Here is a 22729-nt window from a genome sequence, read left to right on the forward strand (position 1 = left end):
TCCGCCCCATTAGGGAGCATGATCATATCTTTATTAATGTAGATCTGGCCATTTTCTAAAGATGCCATATTATTGGGTTTTATACCCTTAAAGATACTTCTCTCTCAAATATATCCCCACTACAAAAATGGAGCTGCAAAGGGTGTATAAAGGTGAGACTTTCTTGCTCTTGTTACGTATAAACACTTAAGATGACTAAAGAACTATGAGAGTTAAGAAGGGGGGAAGTCATCTAATTAAGGAATGGAATGTCTGTCGCCTGTAACAAGTAGGTGAATTTATTATAACTGGCACCTACTCTAAAATAACTGGATATGAGCACATGAAACAATGAGACTACATGTGCCAGGCAATTGCTTATTCTTGTTTCCAGAAGGCACATGTTTCCTGCACCCTTTTTTAATAACTAGACAAATTACAGGAGAACCCAGTATTTAGATTCTACCCACTTTGAGCTATTAAATGCATAAGGAAAAGATTAGTTATGTCCAAGTAGCACGTAATAGAAATATTTTTAAACCAACATGGTTAAGTGTTAAGATTTTTAGAAATCAAAATATTTATTAACATAATTTTAAACTAAAGTCAAAGGTAATAAATCTTCTGTGGTAATGATTTAAGTGCAAGTGATGCTGGCTTTCACATTCGTGTCCTTCATTCAGAGAAAAGGCAGATCAGTTGTTCTTGAACAAGTCAATGCAGCTCTGCAAGAGGGAGACATTGTTCTGGAAGAAAAACAAAAGTCAACATAAACCAATGAATCGCGCTAGGTCTAAGACTTCCTATATAAGAATTAAACTCAAACCCACAGACCTAGCTTTTCTTGAGACATAAAGCCAGAAAACTGGGTTAGTGCTTTTCTTCATTAAATCACTTCTGAACCATAACCTACACCCTTCACCCCATTTTCATGTTGGTGAGTTCCTCTTAGAGGGTCTGGGGCTGCTGCACATAACAGGCTCACTCTAGCACCTCCACCCCCAGGTTTGTTCCCTACACAGTCATGCCTATTCTGCTGTGAGTTAACCTAAATATTACATAAACGAGTCCTTCTTTGAAGCTGAAGGCCTTGAAAAGACCAGATAAAATGTTGCTAAGAATTAGCTATGGGTGAAATTTTTATATCAGATTACAAATGATAAATATTTAAATAGGACTTCACACAAATTGTTTTAAAAGGTCTCACTTTAAAGGAATTAAAAAAATGTAGAATACCCAGAACATTATGGGTATAATTTATGTATAAACGATACTTTAAAGCTCCAACTGAAAGGGACTTGGTTGGGCTTAATCAAGAGGCAAGTGAATAAACACATCTATGCTGTCCCAATAAAGGAATTCAAAATATATACCCAATGTTCAGTCTTTCTGCTTTAACTAATGCTAATGGCTGGTGACAACTCCCTCCTCCAATGGCTCTCTACTGACCCAAAGGCTGACCCAGTTGCCCTGGACCAGATAGCCACTCTAGCGGGGCTCAATCTCAGCTACACCTAGGAACCACTCAAAGAGCCATCCCCAGAAGTTCCAAGTGAATGGGTCTGGGCAACAAAAAGTCTTCAAAGCTCCGTACTAGATTCTAATGCATATCAAGCACTGAGAACCACTGCTCTCCAACTTTTCTGTGCAAAATTAAGCTAGACATTAAATATAAAGTTTTCTTTCTTTTCCAAACCAAAAAGGGAATATCAGAAGACACTTCATAAAACTAGAAAACATTTTAAAAAATGTTTTCCATGAACTCCAGATAATTAAGACCTTCTAATGGTATGCTAGATGGGTCCCAATTATTAGAACGGGTTCTTCAAAGTGTGGCCCGCAAGGACTTTGAGAAGGAGGCAGGGTAGCTACCACCAAGAAAACTCTTCTCAAAAGCAGTATTTTATCAAGATGTTCCAGATTTTCGGTTTGCAGTAGAATAAGTACTCTAACAAGTAGCTCCCACCTATACTACAGGGGATTAAAACCATAGCGCAAACGCCTCTGCCTGATGAGGAAATAACTTAGGAGATAGTAAATTGGGAAATACCTTAGGAGAAAAAAAGTTGTTGGCTTAATTTGAAGAAAATACTTACCCTAGCATGCTTTATTTCCAGTTCAGACATTTCAATTAGGTTTTTTCTAAATGCTGCCACTCTCTTTCGTTTGAAATTGCTTAGTTCTACAAAAGAGAAAGTTTACCAAGAAAAATTGAGTACTTTTCAAGTTTAACTTCCAAATATCATCCCGTGATGCACCACCACATCTCACATTTTCATCATCTCTGCAATTGGTACACATACATTTTACGGACACTGCAGTGACGTGCTTGTCATTGATGTTAAGTGAACAATACCACCCAACCACCAACCATCAAAATTCAGAGAACGGCTACTGACTTGGAGAATCTGAGTTGAGTGGCTTTGCCTTAACCTCTAGGTTCGTGTTTGTGGCGAAAGGGCTGGGGAGGTGGTGATCCATACGCACTTTAACCAGTGACTTTTTTATGGATTACTTTTAAACTGTGAAAACCCTCCCTAGCTCAAGCTGGTGCACTAGGGTACTCAAACTTATCCTCCTGTATCATGTCTATACAGCAATGTCCAACAGAGATATAATGCAAGCAGCCACATTAAAAACTCACACAAAAAATTTTGTACTGATGTGTTACTAACAATACCTTGTGTATATGAGGCCAAACAGGTCTTCCTTCGGCTGTCAAAATAAGCTCGCCTCCTTCATCTGAGACTCGCACAGAAGACCAGACTTAACATTAACGTCTCCCATGCTGCCTGCTCACGCTGTATTGTTTTACTATGTTCACTTGATTGACTCTAATCAGTTCAGCCACAAATTTTACAAAGAACTGGGATCAAAGGCCAACAGGTTAAGTAAGATCCGTTCACCTCTGTATTTTTCAGAATAGTTTATACTTTTAAATTATCATACACTCAGGCTCACAATTTGAATGAAGAAAATAAATTCTAGCAACATAGGGACAAATCTCAGGCAATAACGATAGGCCTAGATTGGTCCCATTTTAAAACTTTGTGGTTTTCTTTCATCCCCTCTAAAACTGTCAGAGCCTCTAAATTCTGACTATATAATAACCTAAGATTTCAACTCAATACTTTTGAAGTCAGTTAAAATTCGCTGTTTAAAAAATTTATTTTAATAGGGCGAGGTTCCTATGAAAGAATCCAAAAGATAGCCACATGAGCATGTCTGCATGTCATTTGCAAAGTTTTTGTGCAGAGCAGCTCTGTCCCTTATAGTTCAAACATTATAGTCCTAAATAGACACGACCCAAGACAAAGGAAAACTCTACTGTTCATTGCTATTATTAGGACGTTTCCAGATATGCCTAGATTTTGAAACTACAGGGGAGAAAAAGTTTTTGGAAAACAAGGTCTTAAAATGAAATTGGGATTTCTCATGGGAACCTGAGTTTTGAGAGGGTGGGGAAGCGTTTTAAGGGTGAATCAAGTACAGAGTCCTACTATAATTACATTTGTTCTGAAAGACACATTCTTTACTTTGCTCTGGCTTGTTCCATGGCCCCTACAAATTATCAGCAGTGAGGTTCCTTAAGGAAAAGACTATATTACACTCATGTTCAATGGAAATGGTGCACCATCTCCCAAAACCTAAGCTATATTAAAAAGGAATAAGGGAAGGCAAGAAAGAACCCTTCCCTCATGGACTGGAATTGAATCATCATCATGGGAACATGATTCCTTGGGAGAGAGAGGGAGAGAAGGAATAAGACAGAGAGGGAAAGGGAAGGGGGAGGAGAGGGAAAAGGGAAGACAAAGGGGGGAGGGGAGTGCGGAAGGGGGAGGGAAGAGAGAAGCTATGTGCACCTAAACATACCCCTACATTTCCTCACTGTAAGCAGAAGGGCCCAAAGCAGAGGCCCCACAGGAGCAATGAGTGTATTTAGCACCCAAACCTTGTTACTAATCTTTTAAGAAACAAGAATCTGGGCTTCTGGAAGAAATGGAGACTTCCAGGGCAATAGTGGAAAAGAGTAGTAAGATTAGTATAGAACATCTAACTACTGAACAGAATGGGAAGTATGTCATAAGGATATGTCGACTTAAAGATACTCCCCACTGGCTAAGTTTGGACAATTTGAGCACCAAAATAACTTAGTACAGTGATGAATTTAAAAACTGTTTTCAAAAATAGGAATCCTGACTAATAACAAAAATAAGGAGAGAAGAGAAGGCTTGTGCTTAAAGAATAATGTCAAGTGCTGACTTAGAAAGGGAATGCGAAAATTGGGAGGAGGAAAATCACCTTTTTGCAACCAAGAGTAATGGTTGACTCAGGCAAGAATCATCAACGCAGGCTATACTTAGGGAGAAAGTTGAAGAGTAGGAAACATGCAGTCTTAAATTTTCTCCCCATGGATTGCTAATTAGTGGCATGAGAAAAAAATGTTAACTATATAGTGGAGAAATCATGTAACACCTGATTGGGTAATCAAAATTAATACCACAACACTCTAAAACTGCTTAGGTGAAGATAGACAACATGCCTTCAGATACTATACCCTAAGAAGGACGCATTATTTATATAGTAGTTTGTTGGAAATGCATACCTGGAACCGAATCTTGAGAAAACAGGCCAATCAAAAATGAGAAACATTCTATTTGTAAAAAAGAGATTATGGTCTTCAAAAGGGCCAATGTTGGGGCCACCCGTGTCTCGGTTGGAGCACCATGCTCCAAACACCGAGGCTGCTGGTTCAATTCCCACATGGGCCAGTGAGCTGCGCCCTCTACAGCTAAGATTGTGAACAACAGCTCTCCCTGGAGAGCTGCAGCTGGGCTGCTGTGAGCAGTGAGCTACCGCCAGCTGCTATGTGCCGTGGCCGGTGACCATCGCGAGTGGCTGGCAGCCTGGCTGCCATGAAAGTCTGTGAGTGGCCGACCGACACTGGCGAATGATTGCCTCAGCCAGGGGGAGTGCGAGGCTCATAATACCAGCATGGGCCAGGGAGGGGTGTCCTACCCAACTAGACTGAGAAAAACAATGGCTTGAATCGGAGTGGGGAGGTGGGGGAGGAGGCAAATGTCATTGAAAAAAAAAAAAAGAGGCTGAGACCAGTTCCTTCCAAATTAGACTCAGGAGATATGAAAACTGAGATTATTGAGACTAAGAATAAAGACAGTAGATTGTATTATATTGTATCAAAGTTACTAAAGTACTACTGTATAGAGGTAAGAGAAATGCACAACAAGGTTCTTAGAAATAAAAGGACCACAATATATAAAACTTACAGTTAAAAAAAAAACACAATGTGTTTATAAAAACACACACGGTAGGACACGTGCCAAGTGACAAAGCAGAAGGGACAAGTGATCCCAAGTAAAGGATGTATGAGTATTCTCTGGTATTTGTGCAACATCTCTCTGCAAGCTTGAAATTATTTCCAAATAGAAAGCAAAAAGAGTGACCCCGCTCGACCTTCTTTTGCAGACTCAGAAAGCTGTTCAAATTTCTGGCAGCATTCCTGCTGGTGTGCCTCAGCCAACTTGACGTCTTTGCTTTTTAAGCGGGCCTTATCCAACGCTTTATTTGAGTTCTCATAGTCAATGAGGGCTTTGGTGCGCCTGTATAAGAGATCCTGAAAAGAAAATTAACAGGTATGACACGGTAGTTCACTTTACCCTGAAAAATCTCTAGAGAACAAAATAGGAAGACTGAAGACTAAGTATCTAAAATACTCTGAAACATTCTTATAACCCTATCCTGTAAACCTGCTTCTAGGGATCTGCCCTGAGGATCTAATCTGAAATAGTCTGCAATCTTACAGCAAATTAAAGTTACCTCATTATCTAAAATGGGAAATTATGATGCATGTATGACAGATAGATAAGGTTCGGTTTTGTGTATAGTCAAAAAATTTGTGTTTACCATCAGCACTTAAATCCATTATAAAGACAACAGTCTAATGTGTGTTTTAAAAAAATCAAGTAAAAGACTAAGGAAACATGCCAAAGGACAAATTAAAATAAAACTAAACTATGGGGAAAATAACAAATTTCTACTTCCTGATGACATTTTCCTGTTACATATTTTCCCTATCTAATTTTATGTTGCCTGCTTCAGTATATTTTATATAAAAATAATTTAAACATTTTGTTCAGGGGATTGGAGATAGTGAAGAATGCATGTTTCATTCCAAAAGGTCATTCTGCTTGCCTTTTATGATTCAAAGTCTTCAGTGACAACTGCTATTCAATAAAAACTCACAAATCCCCAAGCCCTTTCTACCTCAGAAATAGACCTTTTGATATGTCTTTGGTTATGTCCCACATCCAATAACTGAGAATCCCCCAAACTATTATCTGTACTCAGCACCTCCCCTACTGCTTCTGAGCCAATACAATCTAAGTATACAGTGCCATATAAAGGCATGTCACCATGAAGAGATTTCAATCAAAATGCAACTGGAGGACACGAAATGAAGAACCTCATTATGTGTACCCCCTCAGAAGAATAGAACTTAAGGACTAAGAGGTCGATTTGCAGAAGACCCAGAAAAATCTCCTGACTAATGAACTTACTGCTTGAATTCTGGCTGGACTTCAACTCTTTCTACTCCTTTGCCCACAAATACAGCCCACCCCGAATCCTCAACGGACTCACCTATGACTTGTCACAGATGCTTTTTAGAATTGCAGTTCTGCTACTCCTCAATAAACTCAATTTCTGGTAACTCAAGCTCATCTCAGTTTATACCTCTATTTATTTAGGTCGACATCACTTAAACAATCCTGACAAATTCCTATCTTCCTTCATTTTTATCAAGAATACATCTCTAACATCAAACCTCTTCTGGGTCACGGCCAGGTGGTCTTGCACTCCTCTGAGGACTTAAAGAACTTCTTACCTTAGCAGCCTCTATATTGAGCATGTAGTATCGGAGAAGCTCTGTCAGCTTTAAATCTTCGTCTGAGGAGACTCGACTCTCTACTTTCTATTTAAAAAGTACAATAAAGGTCACCATCATCTAAACAGAAATCTACAGATTATAAAGCATTTAATGAACATCAACATAAAAATCCTTACCCTAAGTTTTTCAAATAGCTCAGCAACCTTCAGTAGGTACCTGAAAATATACACATGATTTTAGTTTAAGGTCTTGAATCATGCATGATGTATGATTTTATAAGTACTCTAAGACATGAAAGCTGTGTTAACCAAAGTCAGGTTCTAATGAACCACCACCATGGGTGTCCCAAAGCAATAAATATATACTATTTCATCTTGGTTCTGCCATTAGCCTGACTTCCATTTTGAAATCAGAAATACTAGTACCTGTTATACCAAGCCTAAGTGTTAAGTAGGATACTGTCTCACACTGAAAGTGGCCAGGGTAGAAAAACTGTGAGAAATTCATATTAAAAAAAAGCTCAAGATCAAACCGGGGTCATTACATTATCCTTATGATCACCTTAATCAAATCTCTTGAAGTCAGTCCAGGGTATTCAGGTAAATGACAAGCACCACACGTCAAAGAACACACAAGGCAAACTTCACTCAAAGACAACTCCAAAATTAAAATAATCTATAAGAAACAGACATGTAATAAAGGCTTTGATGACAGCCACCATGTTGGATACAGAAGTGCCCTCTGAGTGCCCTACAAAGTGTCTGTTCAAGGATGTGTAAGACTTGAGTTCCTGGAATATATCGACTACCCTTGATGAGCTTGTACTCAAGAGCACAGCTAAAACTATGTAGTCACTGTTCATTAACTTTAATTCATTAAACCACCTAGTTTTCAATTAGGGGAAATGCTTTTCCAACAAAAACTTACTTTTTGATGACTGTGGGCTCTTCTAAAGCCAGGCTATGTAGGCAGGCTGCAGTGTGGATATAGTCATCTGAAACATCTGCAGAGACAATAACAGCCCTTTTTATATGAATAGAGCTGGCACATTAACAAAGCTAAGTGGCTAGTGGGTGAATGGTATTTACTTTTATGAGATCTGGTCATTTTGTCAGCTTTTGCACATGAATCCTTGATCCTATTATAATAGTTAATGAGGAAATTTTTCTCTTGCTCAAAGAAGTCATCTACCTCCTAAAAAGGGAAGAAAAAAGAAATTTAAGACGCAAAACTTTTAATAATATGAATGTGTATTTATTTTCTATTATCTAACAATTCTGCTATACTAGTGGTTCTGCCTGGTGGGTTGCTACCTAGCCTTCGGTGTAGGTGGTGTGATGAATTTGGTCAGTTCCAGACTAAGAGGCAATACCAGTATCTGGTGGGCACCCCCAGTGACACCAAACAGGACAATCCCACACACCTTAAAAGCAATGCCAATGAGATAGTTACAAAAGTTTCCAAATTTCTGACAATGCCTCCTCTATTCAGGGTGCTTACTAAAGCCCTCAAGTGAGAAAGATAGGTATTAAATAGTAGCTGTTGAAATAACTCACTTAAAAAGGGACTGGGGGACTGAGGCGTGAAGAAATAAATTGTACCTATGTGGGTAATGAGAGACTTGTATATTAATTTGATTTTCTAGAACAGCACTGTCTAGTAGAAGTGTGTGAGCTATATGGGCCATTGAAAATTTTTCTAGTAGCCACATTTTTTAAAAAATAGGTGAAATTACTTTTAATATTTTACTTAACCCAGTATCTCTAAAACAAAAAATTGTACATGATTTTATTCGTATCAAGTACTTGAAATCCAGCATGTAAATCAAAATTTGGTTCCTTAACTGCACACAAGTGCTCAACTGCTACTTGTGTCTGGGGCTACCAAAATGGACAGTATAGTTCTGGACAATGGCATGAAATACTGATCTTGTAGCTTATTTTCTATTTAATAATAATCTAAGCTCTCTCCTTACAGAAAAGGAGAAAATGAAGACTTAAGTGTGGGTAGGTTTATTCCCTCTCAGGGAAAGAACAGGGTTATTTGGGGAAAATAAGTGAACATTAAATGAGTATATAAAAATAACCAAAAATTTAAAGAAATTACTACATTTCTGAGAAGTTGATACCATTTGTTTCACAAATGTTTTCTGAAGAAATAAAAGTTCACATCCACACGAAGTCAAGAATTTTCTGTAACAACTAAAAGCAACTTACCTTAACTCCAGAAAAAAGGACTTCATCAGCACTTTTCACCACACTTTTGAAAAAGCCACCAAACATCTCTTTGGTATTCTTTCGCCTAACACTTAGCTGAAAAAAGAGAATTCCAAAAGAATAGTTTGTGTTACACAGATTTTTCAAGGTTCTTTTAAAGAAGTCCTGAGTACATTCCAAGTAGGTGTTCAATTGCATAGGCACACACCTTAAATTCCATCCCAACCACCAGATTTAAAATATCCAATAAATGACTAAACCACAGGTCAGAATTCTAAAAGTGTGACTAAAGAGATATTTTGAAAAACTATCTAGGCACCAAGTCTTAGTAGCTTTTAAATTCTTGGTAAAGTTACTGTTCTGTTCTATTAAATTTCACTGGTTAGAAGACACTGAGGAAATTTCTAAGTCAGGGCCTGCCTCATACATATTAACAGAAAATTAACACGTTGGGAAAAAAAAAGGCACGCAGGTATTCTTTCAACAAAACGGTAGCCAGGGAGAAAACAAATGTGGATCAATTCAAGTTCCTTCTAATAATCCCAAACTAACTGAGGGAAGAACACTAGTCTTTAGAATGGGAAAAGGTCAAAATCTTTAGTAGCCTTTTATAAAAATGTCTTACATAATGGATCTGTGGGGAAGGGAAAGTGGCATCTAAAAAAGGTTTCTGGTGTGTTGGTAAGAAATTCAGAATTTTAAGTCAATTTTTCAGAAAATATATCAAGTGTATTTTTAAAAAGTATAGTCTTGTACATTTTAACTGGATCACAGAAATGGAATTAAAATGCCTTACATCCTGATCATATTCCAGGAAAACATGAAAGTTGCGGTCCTTATTGAGAATAGGGTGAGAAGACAGCCTCTGAAGAAAGACTTCATGGGAGGATACAGTCTTCTTAAAGACAGCAAGATATTCACTGGAAGAGAAACACACAAGGCATTGTGTTGGCATTGCTTAACTAACAACCACTACTGCTCCCAGTTATCATCAGTGTTCTGCTCATGCCTCTAAGCAAAATATCTGAACCGGACCAAAACATTTTGGTATTACTTTTTATCTAATTAGGTAGTAAGGTAGTTGTCATTTTGGAACCTGTGGAATGAGCAAATGAAAGGGGAAAGTGGTATTTTAATTGGGGTTGATGGAGCAAGTCTGCAAAGCCCAAAACCTACAAGCAAGTACTGCTGGTACTTAGCAGTCACAGAACACTGGTTTCTTTAAAATAATGAAAACCCTTTAATTCTGCAGCTATGTACACAGCATTGAGTCTAACAAGACTTGGAATTGTCAGAAACTATAAAGCAGCTTTATCTCCATCTGTACATTAAACATCACTGTAAACTCCTCGATGGTAGGAACTTGAGTCTGTTGTGTTCGGTGCTTTATCCTGAGTTGGTTAAGACAGGCAGTCAAGTGTATGCGGAATGATTCAGGACCTGGAGGTACTTGAGCACTGGACTAGATAGTATGGTCTTGGGGCAGAGCATTAAGAGAACTACTGAAATGAGCACCTGAATTCCAATATACTGATGGTGGAAGAGGGGAAGGAGCCAAGATGTAGTACAAGAATGGTTTCATAAGAAACTTTCATGCAATAAAAAACCCACTTTTGCTTGAAATAATTAAAATACACTTCCTACGGACCTGGGCTTCTTTCAAACCATCAATGTGGTTATTATTCATAATGCTTCTTTGTACCACATTCACAGCAATCTAGTTTCAACTGCATTTCTAGTAATTAAATTTCAGAGAAGAAAGCTTTGTACATTACATTATCAGCAACCTGAAGAATTCCTTATATAAAAAGACACAAAGGTTTACTTCACTATGCCAGACCAGCATCCCAAAACAAGTATGGTCTACACAGGGGAAACCAGCGAATCTATCCCGTGTTAATGGCCCCCAGGAAGTCAAGGCATAAAGTTCAAAGAATGTGCCCCACACTCTGCAAAATGTAGTTTTAGAAGACACCCTAGGGGATGGCCTGTTAGCTCAGTTGGTTGGAGTGTGGTACTGGTAACACCAAGGTTACCAGTTCGATCCCGGCATGGGCCACTGTGAGCTGCGCCCTCCTTTAAAAAAAATAAATAAATAAAAAGACAACAGTAGGCAACTAATTAACTACCATACTTTAAAAAAATTAAATTAGTTGTCAGGTTGTTATTTCTGTATGTTACCACTTTTTTTCTCAACAGATAGAGTCCCATCAAAGAGACCCACTTACGCTTCCAGCTCTTGCTTCATCTTGGCAAATTCTTCTTTGGTCATAGACCCTTCACCCTCTCCCAGTTTCTGCATTTTCTCTCGAGGGCCATCAAAGTCAGGCTTTGTAGGAGCAGGCGGAATCTGCAGCAGAGACAGGTAACCTGTGAGCATTCTCATGCAGGCAGTGATACTCTAGTTGGGGACTGTGCATGAGAGGTGTCCAGCCCTGTTGGTCAATCTGTTTTTCTCTTAAGCTTATTCCTTTTGGCCACTAAAAAGAAGTGTCCTGACCACAACTGGCGCTCGCTTTGAGTGTAATCACTTATTCAGTTTACCCAGTATGGACAATTAGCAGGGAGGGTACAATAGTATCTATCCTGCTTCAATGTCAGTTTAAAGTTTATATATTAATATTACAATCAGGGCTAACATGAAGCTGGTGAAGAACCACCAAGATTATAGTCAGTAGACTTCAAAAGGAGTTTTTAATTCCAGAGGATAATCAAAAGATTCTAATTTTGAGTGAAGAGAACATTCTTAAATACAAGCTTCAGTACTAATTTTGTTTAATTATTTGGCCAGATTCTTCAGTCGGCCTGGCAAGACAAGCCACTTAATTCTCCTTTAAAATCAGCTAAGACTCTTCCTGCAGCCATGCATTAACTCTAAAAATCTGAGCACTATGACAACTGCCTCCTTTACTTTGAGCAGACTAAAACCCTTTTGAGAAATGTACTGCATAACATCACCAATACTGAGGTTTTCCTAAAAATCAATTCTACTTGATGCCTAAAGAAAAATGCCAGAAACACCAAACCCAGAGGTAGGTAAGAGTTAGTTAAATCATGAAACTGTTTACCCTCTTATACTGTACAAAATGTAAGACTGTATGTTTCATTTCATTCATAACTGTTAACACTATTCTCATATAGTTTAGACTAACAGTAATGGTTAACACATACTCTAGCTGGAAGATGAAATCAGACTATTTTCATAATCCATTTGAAAAGTGGGTAAAAATCTCTTCGGACAAAATGAGCAGCAAAGTAGAAGAAACTAGCTTCAGTTATTATTTGATTTTCCAAAACGCACTTACAATAAGCCCAGCATAGTCTGCAGTTTCAGTGAGAGTGTCATGTAGCCATACAAAGTCTTCATGTTGCCTTGTAACAGAAAACTCTGGGCTCTGAAACGTGGGCAGCGTGGTCTGCAAAGAAAAGTTAACCGGTAACAACCACTTTTAGATACAATGGTTTGAGTTTCCTGGGCTGTACTATGGGAGAGAGAAAAATTCTACATAAAAAACATCACAATAAGATCCAATAAAGAACAAAAAGCAGCAACACATAATCTCCCCCATCACCATAAAAAGTCATAGCTAAGATTCAACATATTCTTTAAGTTATTCTTTTCACAAAACTCCACCTTTCAGGTCAACTCAGGCAGGTATTATCATGTAGTCTTCACACTGCCTCCTGAATAACGGAGGTATGGTAACCAAGCCACCAAGGTATTAAGAGAAAACCATGTGGGAGAGGACCTTTGCTTTATTTAAACCTAAGCCTCAGTTTCCTCACCTATAAAACAGGGATAATAAAACACTATAAGGTTGTTATAAAAATAAAAAAAAAGATCAAATCCATGTAAACCCTTTATAACAGTGCCTGACATAAGACAAGCACTCAAATACCTTTTAACTGGTATGGAAGGAGAAATGAGGTTGAAAATGGTCCTGAAAGGACTAATTCTAAGAAACTAAACTTACTTTCTACATATTCCAGATTGCTGTATTGTCAAATTAAAAATTTGGAGAAGGAAATAGTTTTTTTAATCACAAGAATTAAGTGGGGCAAAGGACAAGAACTCAGTAAACATGAGAAAGCAAGCACCTCCCATGCAGACAAATTAAAAAGACAAAGTGGAAGAATTCAACTGTGTAGGTTTAGTTGGCTCCCCTACAGCACTTCGCCTGGTTGTAACAGCAGCAATACCCACAGCCCTAGGGCTCCACCACAGTGGTAAATCCTGCAACAAGTGGACTTATCTGAGGCTCACTACCAGGAAGATGAGGGCGGTGCTCACTTTGCCATGGTGCGACACTGCAAACAAATGGCAACCATTTCAGTTCTGGAAGTCTCTTCTCAGAGCCAAGGCTGCAACCTAGCACTGTTTTATTACTGAAGTCATGCAGTCACTTACCTTGGTGTGTACTGTGAACTTGACCTTATCTCTCTCACTGAGTGCATCAGGTATGTCAATCTGAAGCGAGGGATCAACATTCAGGTCCACGGATACAGATCTCAGCTGAAATACATTATTTTTTTTTTTTTGCTATTAGTCTCAAATTCATTTTAGTTCTAAGAAGTATCTTTCCAAAAATGGGAGCTAGTAATTAAAAGCAGTCTATACAAGATCATTTAGAACAAAGTCAGCTGAGATAAATCTAAGAATCTAAGTTTACTTGAAACTGTGGGAAAATCTGCTCTTAAATGCATGAATAGGTCCAAAGTATTGCTGTAATTTGAACAAAGCAATTAGGATTCTAATATCATGTATATTACTTGTTTTATGTCACATGAAAAACATACTTAACCAAATAGTCGAAAAACTGTACTAAGGCTTGAACTAGATAGGAAGAAATCTTCAACTTCTTACATAAGTGCCCAAACTACAAAGAACATTCAAGAGGCATTATCAACCAGACCATGCATACCATACATATATCTGAAAGAAGTTAGAGGCTAGGAAAACAGAGAGAAGGCACAGAGAACAGTCATGTAGTGTGGGATCCTGGATGAAAAGATAAGAAAAATCCAGTTCAAGAGTGGACCTATTTATATTCAGGGACTGTTTTCAAGGAGAGTAAAAAAATCTAGACACAAGCGATGAATTGTAAAACTAGCAATGGTCTTAATTAGTAGAATCCCACTATGGTCACACATAAGGGACAAGTGTGAGCACTGCCCTGGAAGCAAAAGTAACAGATTTTGTGAGTTAGCAATTCAGAGAATATACAACTCCTTTTTTGCCAGTTTAAAAAGAATTTTTGGAAGAACTGGACTGTTAGGAAAAAGTAGTTAAAATTGCTTCGCACTAAATTTAATACGACAAATTCCCTAATTCTTAAAACAGACAAGCTGACGATCAACCTGAAGGCCTGACCCAAACAAGACATGAAACTGCATGAATAAACATGTCTTCCCACCCCCCCGCAAACCATGAGCCTGTGCTAAAGTAAAGTTGTCCCAACACTCTAGATTACTGAACAGAGAGAATGCGAAGTGAAGATCGGAGTCAAGAAGATGAGAACGGAATGCTGAGGTTATTTCCCCTTAAATTTCACTTTAGATTTATTTCTTCAAAATAAAAAGTTCAAGACCAAAAACTGATTATCGAAACTAGATAAACTGGTTCAATCAGGTGTAAAAAGATTAAATATATTCACTAAAAATGCACAAATTAGTTCTCTGTATTTTAGAAGTTGTCAGTACCTCCCTTTTCCCATTAGCACTAAGAAAAAATTAAATTGCAAAAACCAGAGTTAGCCCTGTTAACAATGGCTTTCCTCTAAGAAACATGCTTAAAGTTGTCATCATAACATTAGGTATTAGTAAGATCACAATATCCTTAACAGTCCCTGACATCTCAACCTAAAGACTTCTCTCCCAAATGAATTCTTGATGACTCCTATGAAATACTTGCTTGTTTGGCTTAATTTTCCTATGCCCATTTATGAGCTCTTTACAAAGATAAAGCTTCAAGGTCAGAGATATTTCATTTTATCATGCCTGTGACTCTAGCTCTGACATCTCTGATAAAAGCTTCCTTCCTTCTGGTAAGTTACCACTGGGCAAATGAAGAGTTCAAAAAGACCTCAAAATATACACAAAAACTTGACTGCAGAGAATACTGAACACCCTACATATCTTATGTTTGTAGCTGCCAGAGTCAGTACAGGAATAAAGTGGGCAGGTGTAAAAAGGGTAACAGATACTGGTGGAAAGATGGGGGCAGCTTACAGGACAGGTCTAAGGTGCATTTCCCTGAGCTCAGCAACAACCTTCATGTTTCCTGAGATTTTCCATTTCCTAAAGAAGTCACATATCCTGGTTTCTAGCCATCTCAATTTCTGAACATGCTGACAATTCCATTTTAGCTCACTATAAGCCAAACAAACTCAATGAGCCTACGAGCTCCACATGGACTAGTTTTGGAATTAGGGGTTGGAGGATCCAAGAGGAATGTAATCTAGTAAATGGGGCTTATTTAATAAGCACCATAGTCAAATTCACAACGAACTTTACCAACTGCTTTTTGTCCCAATGAACAATTCCCTTCTCGTTTCCTCTTTTCCTATGCCCCCAACCATACAGAGGTAATAGCCCAGACTATTTACTGTATCAGTCAGTAATTTTCCTTTCATGCCACCACAGAAATATTTTTTGGCGTAGTTTTTTGGTATGAGTGAGATGAGGATACATATAACCCATACTGCAGCATATAAGCCTCCAGATAATGAAGCAGATAAATCATCAGAAAGTTAAATGTTGTGAAATGTTTAAAACTTCTAAGTCAGCACTGTATTCTTACTCAGGAAGCATTAAACATCAAGTGTGATTAAAAGCTCAGCTTTCCTTCTGCTTAGTCAACAAAGCCAACACCCCACAACCCCATGCCACAATAGCTGCTAAATAAATCACCAGGATGGAGGGTATAAGGAGTGGGTTGTATCCCTCCATATATTTTCCCCCACTCATTCACCTCTATCCCCACCCTAAATAGGCATCCAGAATACTGCTTAGCACTGCTGACCAACACCGTGAGTCTCTGACTTGGGCCACAAGTGTCAAAATGCCCAGAATGGCTGTTTAAATCAGTGGTGAAAGGCAGGCAGGCTTCAGAACGGTGTCATGTTAATTTTTCCATTGTAGATTTCTACAGAAACCACTATATCACATACCCAAAGTTTTAGGTGGAGTTTCAGTCCCCAATGTACTTCCTGTCAGATTAATCCTTATAGTAAAGATTACAATAATCTTTGTGACAAGAAAAAAAGCAGGTGGGGGGGATAAACAAGCACTGCTTCATTTAGAAAGCAAAATTTTGACTGTTTTACCGATACAGAATCCCTGCACATTTTCTCACCTGTTCATCAACCTGTTCATCAGCCTCCCAAGTGGGGCACATGACAATGGCTGCAGGACAACTGCAAAGCTCTGAACTGAGGACCACTTTTGGTCCAAATCTCACTTATGACTCGCTTTGGTACTTAACACCATCTGCAAAGCTCCCTCTTCAAAAGGTTTAATGGCTCACGGATGGCAAAGGACACAACACGGAAGGCTAGATTCTGAAATTCGAGCCAACAGGGGAGAACAGAAGATATATACGGAAGATGTAAGTGCCGTTATGGTCCATACAGACTCCAGTTTACTAGTGCCATACAGCCAAAATAATAAGACACAATGGAAAGAAATCTCCATAGTAACTCTAACCTGCTAGAATGTGAGCTAGTTGAGTAGCCATTTAAGTTTAATCAATTTTGTATACAATGTAAAAAAAAAAAAAATTGAATATGCCAACCCCTATATTTCCATCTTAATTTGAATGTTGCAAAGAAACTACAACAGATAGAAAAATACTAGTATATATTTAAGTAATTTTCTGGTTTCCATTCCCAAAGCAGAAGCAATGTACTTATTAGCCAGCACATGTTAGCTATATCAGTGTGTCTTGCCTTGAAAGCGTTTCTCTTCTCTCTCCTACGGATTTTTGCTGTTATCCTTCATCCCACTGCCTAAGGAACTAAGAACTCTACCAGGGACACAGCCAATGTGACAAGTCATCCATGAATGGTCTGTTGACAGCATGGAGCCAAAATAAGCAAGAAGCTTCCCACCCGGATCACATTTTCACTTTGATCACAGGAAGCAAGAAACAGCGTATTTCAGTTAGAAAGGTATACATACCTTGCCTAGTCAAATACTCATTAGTGAGGAAATAAACCCAAAAAGGTTCTGCTGCACACACTAGACTTGCATTAATTTCTGAAACCAAGACTCACATGATACATACTTCTGAAACATGTATTACTTTGTTACTGTTCCAACTCACAGGAAAGAAGTGCTCTTTAGAAATTCTAATTACTATATCCTTCTTCAAATCCCTCTTTGTGGTTCAAGACTGGTGTGAATTATTTGTTAGTTTTCTTCCATCTTGCAGGTAACCAAAACCTGTTCTATCCCAGCTTTTCGTTGTGGCACTGGTGTATGAAAACTGAACAGACTATAAGCAATGTACGAGCTCTTCTTTCACAGGTATGTGTTTCTCATGTCTTACCTCCCCTCATCTCGCCCTTCACCAATTGGTTCTTCCCTTCCTGTAATTCAGGCCTGCCTATATCTTAGTCTTCCAGGACAAAAGAACCAAAGGCTTCTGAAGATCTTAATCTACTAACATAGGTAATAGTTATAGAAGTTAGTCATAAGCTTCAAAACTCAAGGGCTACAGCATGTGATCAGATTTCCACCACTCATCTTGGAGAGACAGGACCCAGAGGGACCCATCTCTGCTGACACCAACCCTTCTTTCCGGTAGTCCACCAACACACACAAGCTGTCCACAGTAGAACACCACAGACTGCAGGGCATTTGGAGGCTACATGGCCCCAAGTTCCTAGAACAGGAACAGAAGCTTGGAAGAAGGTCAGTGCAGCGCACTCAGCGAATGGATAAACTGAATCATCATTTCACAAGGCTGCAAAGCCCATGAACTCATGAACTACGAACACAGAACCAGAAAGATTAAGCTGGATTACTGGCTTAAATAACATTCATTTCGGAGAACTGACTCTGGGTGGTGAACACACAATGGGATTTACAGATGATGTAATACAGACTGGTACACCTGAAATCTATGTAACTTCACTAACAATTGTCACCCCAATAAACTTTAATTAAAAAATAAAAAACAATATTCATTACAAGAAATCCATCTAATTATTAGATACCTCGATTACTTTCAAACGAATTCACAAAGTGAAAGGGTTGAACTATATGATCTCTAAGGATCTCCTAGCACAGAAGTTCTACTGGGAATCAACAAAGCACTGCTACAGAGGAAGGGCTGGAACAAATAGAAAATTTCTTCCACTCAAAGCTAAAGCCCTTCACGTACTATCGAATCCCATCAAGGCTCCCTCCCAAAAGTTGCCTGGTTTATCAAGTCCACAGCCCTCTGCTAACAAACAAACCTGACATGTTACACATTACTCAGGTTGAGGGTATTTAACAACATCCACTGCCTGACCTTTCTGATCAAACCAAATAGAAATAGGTTTGAAAAAAAAAAAAAAAATTACTTCACCACCAACAAAGATTCAGCAACATGGAGAGCCATCTGAGCTTAAGCTTGTGTTATCTGAGACACAATGGCAGCATGGAGAAGACTGCCTGCTTCATGGTGAGATTTCTGCTGCTTTGATTCAGAGGTACCACATATTTCCCAGCTCACTTAGATGTAAATATTCCAGCACCTCATTTCATCACTCACCAGCAGCTTTGTACTGCTTTTCAAGAAAGATCAAGTGAAAGCCAAGAGGTTGGCTTCTGCATTTGTACTTATCAGGTACACTGACTAGAATGAAGAGTAGGGGTCTGTCCCTCAAAAATAAGTAAGCCATAATAAACTCTTCCTCAGGCAGAACATGCATTCCACAGGTTAATATAAGCAGCTGTTCTAAGAAAATTACTCTTCTCTTCAGACTACATAGTGGTGCCTGAAAAAGTTACACCAAATTTGTAAAAGGGAATGCGGGAAGGTGACAAGCCAAGGACCCAATATCTGAACTGAAGAAGTTCAGGCCTTCCTAACTGCAACTTACACACTGCTCCGTTATTTATGGTTTGCCTCTGGGGCATGAAACAGTTGACAAGTTCCACGTCCCTCTTTTAGAAGGGCCATCTCTTAAGAGTAACTGAATGACCAATCAGAAAATAAACAAATGTGGAAGTGAAAAAGTAGCTTTTTAGAAAGTAAGATCATGCAAAGAAACTTCTCCATTTGTATTTGTAAAAATCAAGTTTGGCACATTCTTGGGAGACAAGATGTCCTCCTGCAGCCATCTTCCTTCACTCCTTCACAAAGAAAAGGTAGAACTTACAAAGCTCTGAAAATACTTTCCTCAAAATAACTGGGTGCATTAAAAGGTTGTTTCCCTAAATACGACCTAACTTCACGGCATGCACCTCCCACCACTATTTGAAGAGTACTAACCTACAGAATTATTCTTGTCTCATTTCCTCAAGCAAGGCCTTGACAATAAAGAGAGCAAACTGTTTAAAAAGCAGGATTTTAAACCAAGTTCTATCCTGTGGCACATTTCTTAGTGAGCTTCAATTCCAGCCCACAATGTTTTGAATGCTGTAGCATCAGAGGGCACTGAATTCCAACACAGTAAATCTTTTTGTAATCCTAATTGCCCAGAATAAAGGTTCCTCAATATTGGGGGGGGGGGGGGGGGGGGCTGATTCCAAAGATAGTCAATGGTGCTTATATTTTATACAGCATGTTATTTCCTTACAATTTATCAATCATAGATTTGAAAAATATTGAAATACACGAGCACACTAATGATTAGCCTCTGTAACACAACCTGACCCACACATCACATTTTAGAATGCAAAATGTAATAAACCGGTGATTTTCAACCAAGGAACATCTGACAATGCCTGCATGTATGTATTTTTGACTGTCACTCCTGGAGGGAAGAGAGCTACCGTTATCCAGTAGAGACTAGGTATACTGCTAAACACTCTACAATGCACAGGACAATTCACAAATTAACAAGCCCAAAACGTCAATAGGGCTCAGATTGAGAAACCCTGGTTTAAACTAAAGCTCTACAATAGATGTTAGTCACTTACTAGGTCTCACACCAAATAATCTCAGAATCTAGAAATTTCTATAATAGCCTCCCTTAGTCATTTCTTCCTACAGCCAAAAAAAAAAAAAAAAAAAGTGAGATCATGACCTGCCCTAAAGTAGTACTCACAAATGTTGGGATCTTACAATACTGTGCACAAGTTACTGATCCAGAACCAAGGCTTGCGGGCAGCTTTGGTAAATCGTACTTCCAGAGTTTAAAAAAGAAAAAACGAAGTCGAGCTATCAAATGTAGAAAATGTCAGTACACAAAAATTTGTAAACTTGGACTTGCTGCAGTATTGGTCGAAGTTCAGGGCTGTTCCTATACTAATTGTAGGAGACTTACCCAAGCTGGTGGAGTCAAGTGTCCCTAGAAACAACTTCCACACCAATTAACAAAAAAATGCAAATAAGAACAGCAGTTCTTAAACATTATATGACTGGCTCTGAAGACACCATCTACCCAAAGCCCATGTACCCAACTAGTGAAAGTTACGGCTAAGTTGTAATAGCACTAGGCCGGGAAGGGCTGCCACCTAGTCCTTGCAAAGCTTTTCCCCTGTGCTCAACTTACTTCAGTCTATAGCAATTTAAGAATCATTAAAAAAAAAAAAAAAAAAGTCCTGGGAGGCAATCTGGACTCACACTCAATTTGTTGTAGGTTTTGCTAGACTAATGGGATGAGACTCATCATCATAGAAAAATACACATTGAATGAGTGGGAACCTAAACAGGATGCCCAGGAGAACCTAGAAGGTGCAAAATGACTGGAGGCCAGGGTAACTTTATGGGAACAAGTTCTGCACCATCTCCAATTATTTCCCCCCTACCCACTAAAAACTGTCGGGGGCGGCTAGGGGGAGACACAGGGGCAGCACAGGAGCAGTTTATCACGAGGATGGGCCCAAATGGTGTTAATGCTTTAGTTAACTTTTTCAGAGGTCAGACTTGGTAAAACCCTACTTTTCTAAATTTAAAGATCCAAATACAATCTTGCCCATCAGGTTAACAGCAAAAACCATCTAGGCGATCTATTAAATCAGGAAGCAAAATGAACCCATGTATTAGGGTAATATTTTATTAAGTTTTATTATTTCCTTATTTCTGTAATTAAAAAAATCAGAAAGAAAATATTTCTATATAATACTTTCCTGTAGCCACAAAATCCAGGAGGCCTTCACAAACCCTTCAGAATGTTGTTATTTTAAATACCAGCTACCACATACTGCATTAACAAATAAGGCCTGCTAAAGCAGTGAAGTCCTTTAAAATAGCTAAAACAGATTCTGATCAAGAAAGTAAGTGCATGTGGGGGGTAATCAAATTGCTATCAAAATTCCTAGTCAGCATCTAAACTTGAAAAAAGTTCCTTTGGAACGTTCTAGAAAGAATAGTCTCAAGTTCCCACTTTCGGTGTTAGTAAAAAAATTTACTTCTCAACTTTCAAGTAAAAATACTACAACCAAGACCCTACTCATGCACAAAGTTGCATTTCAATAACTAATACAGCAATGATACCAGGTGTTGGAACAATCCAGGCATGCTGTGCGTGAACTTTGGTACTAGATGAAAAACAGTCTCTCCAAATAAGACTTCTAAATAGTTCTAACTTTTTAAGACGCCTTCCTACCAGGTTACTTAAATTTGAGAGCGCCCTGCATTTTTAGATTATGTGGGCTTTTTTCCCCCTTTCTCGCAAAAAAACTTTCCTGTTGAAGATTCTGCACGTGACGTTGTGGTTCAGACCAACCTCTCTGAATTGCGAAACTTACTCAAATCTAAAGGAGCAATAAAAAAGCGGAGGGTGTCTCTAAATCTGTCTGTGGTAACCTGAATTTACTGCATTAGTTTACCTTCTAGACCTCAATACTTAAGCGGCATGGGGATAACTGACATAAACACCCAAAATAAAAGTAAAAACCGAGTTCAACAATTATTTGAGCATCTACTAAAAATTACAGAACCCCGTAGTGACGCATTTAGATTTATAAAGTTGTAAGGAACATGCTTCAGATTTTATGGAATTTCCCCAGTATTTGAGCCAAAAAGTTTTCTCAAGGGGGGGCAGTTTAGAAACAACAAAACCACTATTTATTACATGATAAGTGGACTTCATGTTCCCCGTCCAGTCTTCACGAAGCCAAGAAAAGTTTTAAAAACTTTTTACGGAAAAACACATTCTCGGATCTCCAGAAACGCGCCGCGCGCCGGTTCGGTACTGGACACCGGGCCGCGCGTGGTACTAGCAACGGTCCCACGTCTCTGGTTCTCTCTTCCCAGGGTCCGCAGGGAGCTCCCAGGGCAGTGCTCAGAGAGAAGAGAGCATAGGGCGCTCGGGGTCCGGCAGGTGCTTCACACGTGGGGGAGCCCCTCGTAGCAAGATATGGGTGCCCGAGAAGGCCCAGAGCCCCCGGAGGACCGGAGAAGGAATGTGGGGCTTCGCGAGGTCGGCGGGGCCTCGCATCCTGGAGCCTGACAGCGGGGATGGCCTCA

General features: G+C 38.9%; 1 protein-coding gene and 1 non-coding gene across 5 annotated transcripts in view; both read right to left on the reverse strand.

Moving 5' to 3' along the window:
- Nucleotides 1-22729, reverse strand: part of SNX5 (sorting nexin 5) — a 23122-nt gene continuing 393 nt past the window's right edge. Inside the window, exons 1-13 of one of the 4 annotated variants that reach the window (XM_088789278.1) lie at nucleotides 22335-22724; nucleotides 13511-13615; nucleotides 12408-12518; nucleotides 11331-11452; nucleotides 9899-10022; nucleotides 9103-9198; nucleotides 7975-8080; nucleotides 7814-7889; nucleotides 7063-7102; nucleotides 6884-6970; nucleotides 5455-5614; nucleotides 2076-2161; nucleotides 1-725 (exon numbers count right to left, since the gene is read on the reverse strand). In XM_088789278.1, the coding sequence (XP_088645404.1) occupies nucleotides 675-725; nucleotides 2076-2161; nucleotides 5455-5614; nucleotides 6884-6970; nucleotides 7063-7102; nucleotides 7814-7889; nucleotides 7975-8080; nucleotides 9103-9198; nucleotides 9899-10022; nucleotides 11331-11452; nucleotides 12408-12518; nucleotides 13511-13615; nucleotides 22335-22352 (1182 nt within the window). In that variant the 5' untranslated portion in view covers nucleotides 22353-22724 and the 3' untranslated portion in view covers nucleotides 1-674. Of the gene's footprint in view, nucleotides 726-2075; nucleotides 2162-5454; nucleotides 5615-6883; nucleotides 6971-7062; nucleotides 7103-7813; nucleotides 7890-7974; nucleotides 8081-9102; nucleotides 9199-9898; nucleotides 10023-11330; nucleotides 11453-12407; nucleotides 12519-13510; nucleotides 13616-14024; nucleotides 14455-17650; nucleotides 18033-22334; nucleotides 22725-22729 lie in introns of those variants that run through there. The other 3 variants (XM_088789279.1, XM_019710712.3, XM_088789277.1) reach the window with 3 other exon arrangements.
- LOC141568378 (small nucleolar RNA SNORD17) lies at nucleotides 17825-18063 on the reverse strand. Its single transcript, XR_012491523.1, has one exon. It is a non-coding gene; the product is annotated as a small nucleolar RNA SNORD17 (small nucleolar RNA).

This window comes from Rhinolophus sinicus, chromosome 13, assembly GCF_057876585.1.
Source record: "Rhinolophus sinicus isolate RSI-liver-muscle chromosome 13, RSI-T2T, whole genome shotgun sequence".
NCBI classification, from domain to species: Eukaryota; Metazoa; Chordata; class Mammalia; order Chiroptera; family Rhinolophidae; genus Rhinolophus; species Rhinolophus sinicus.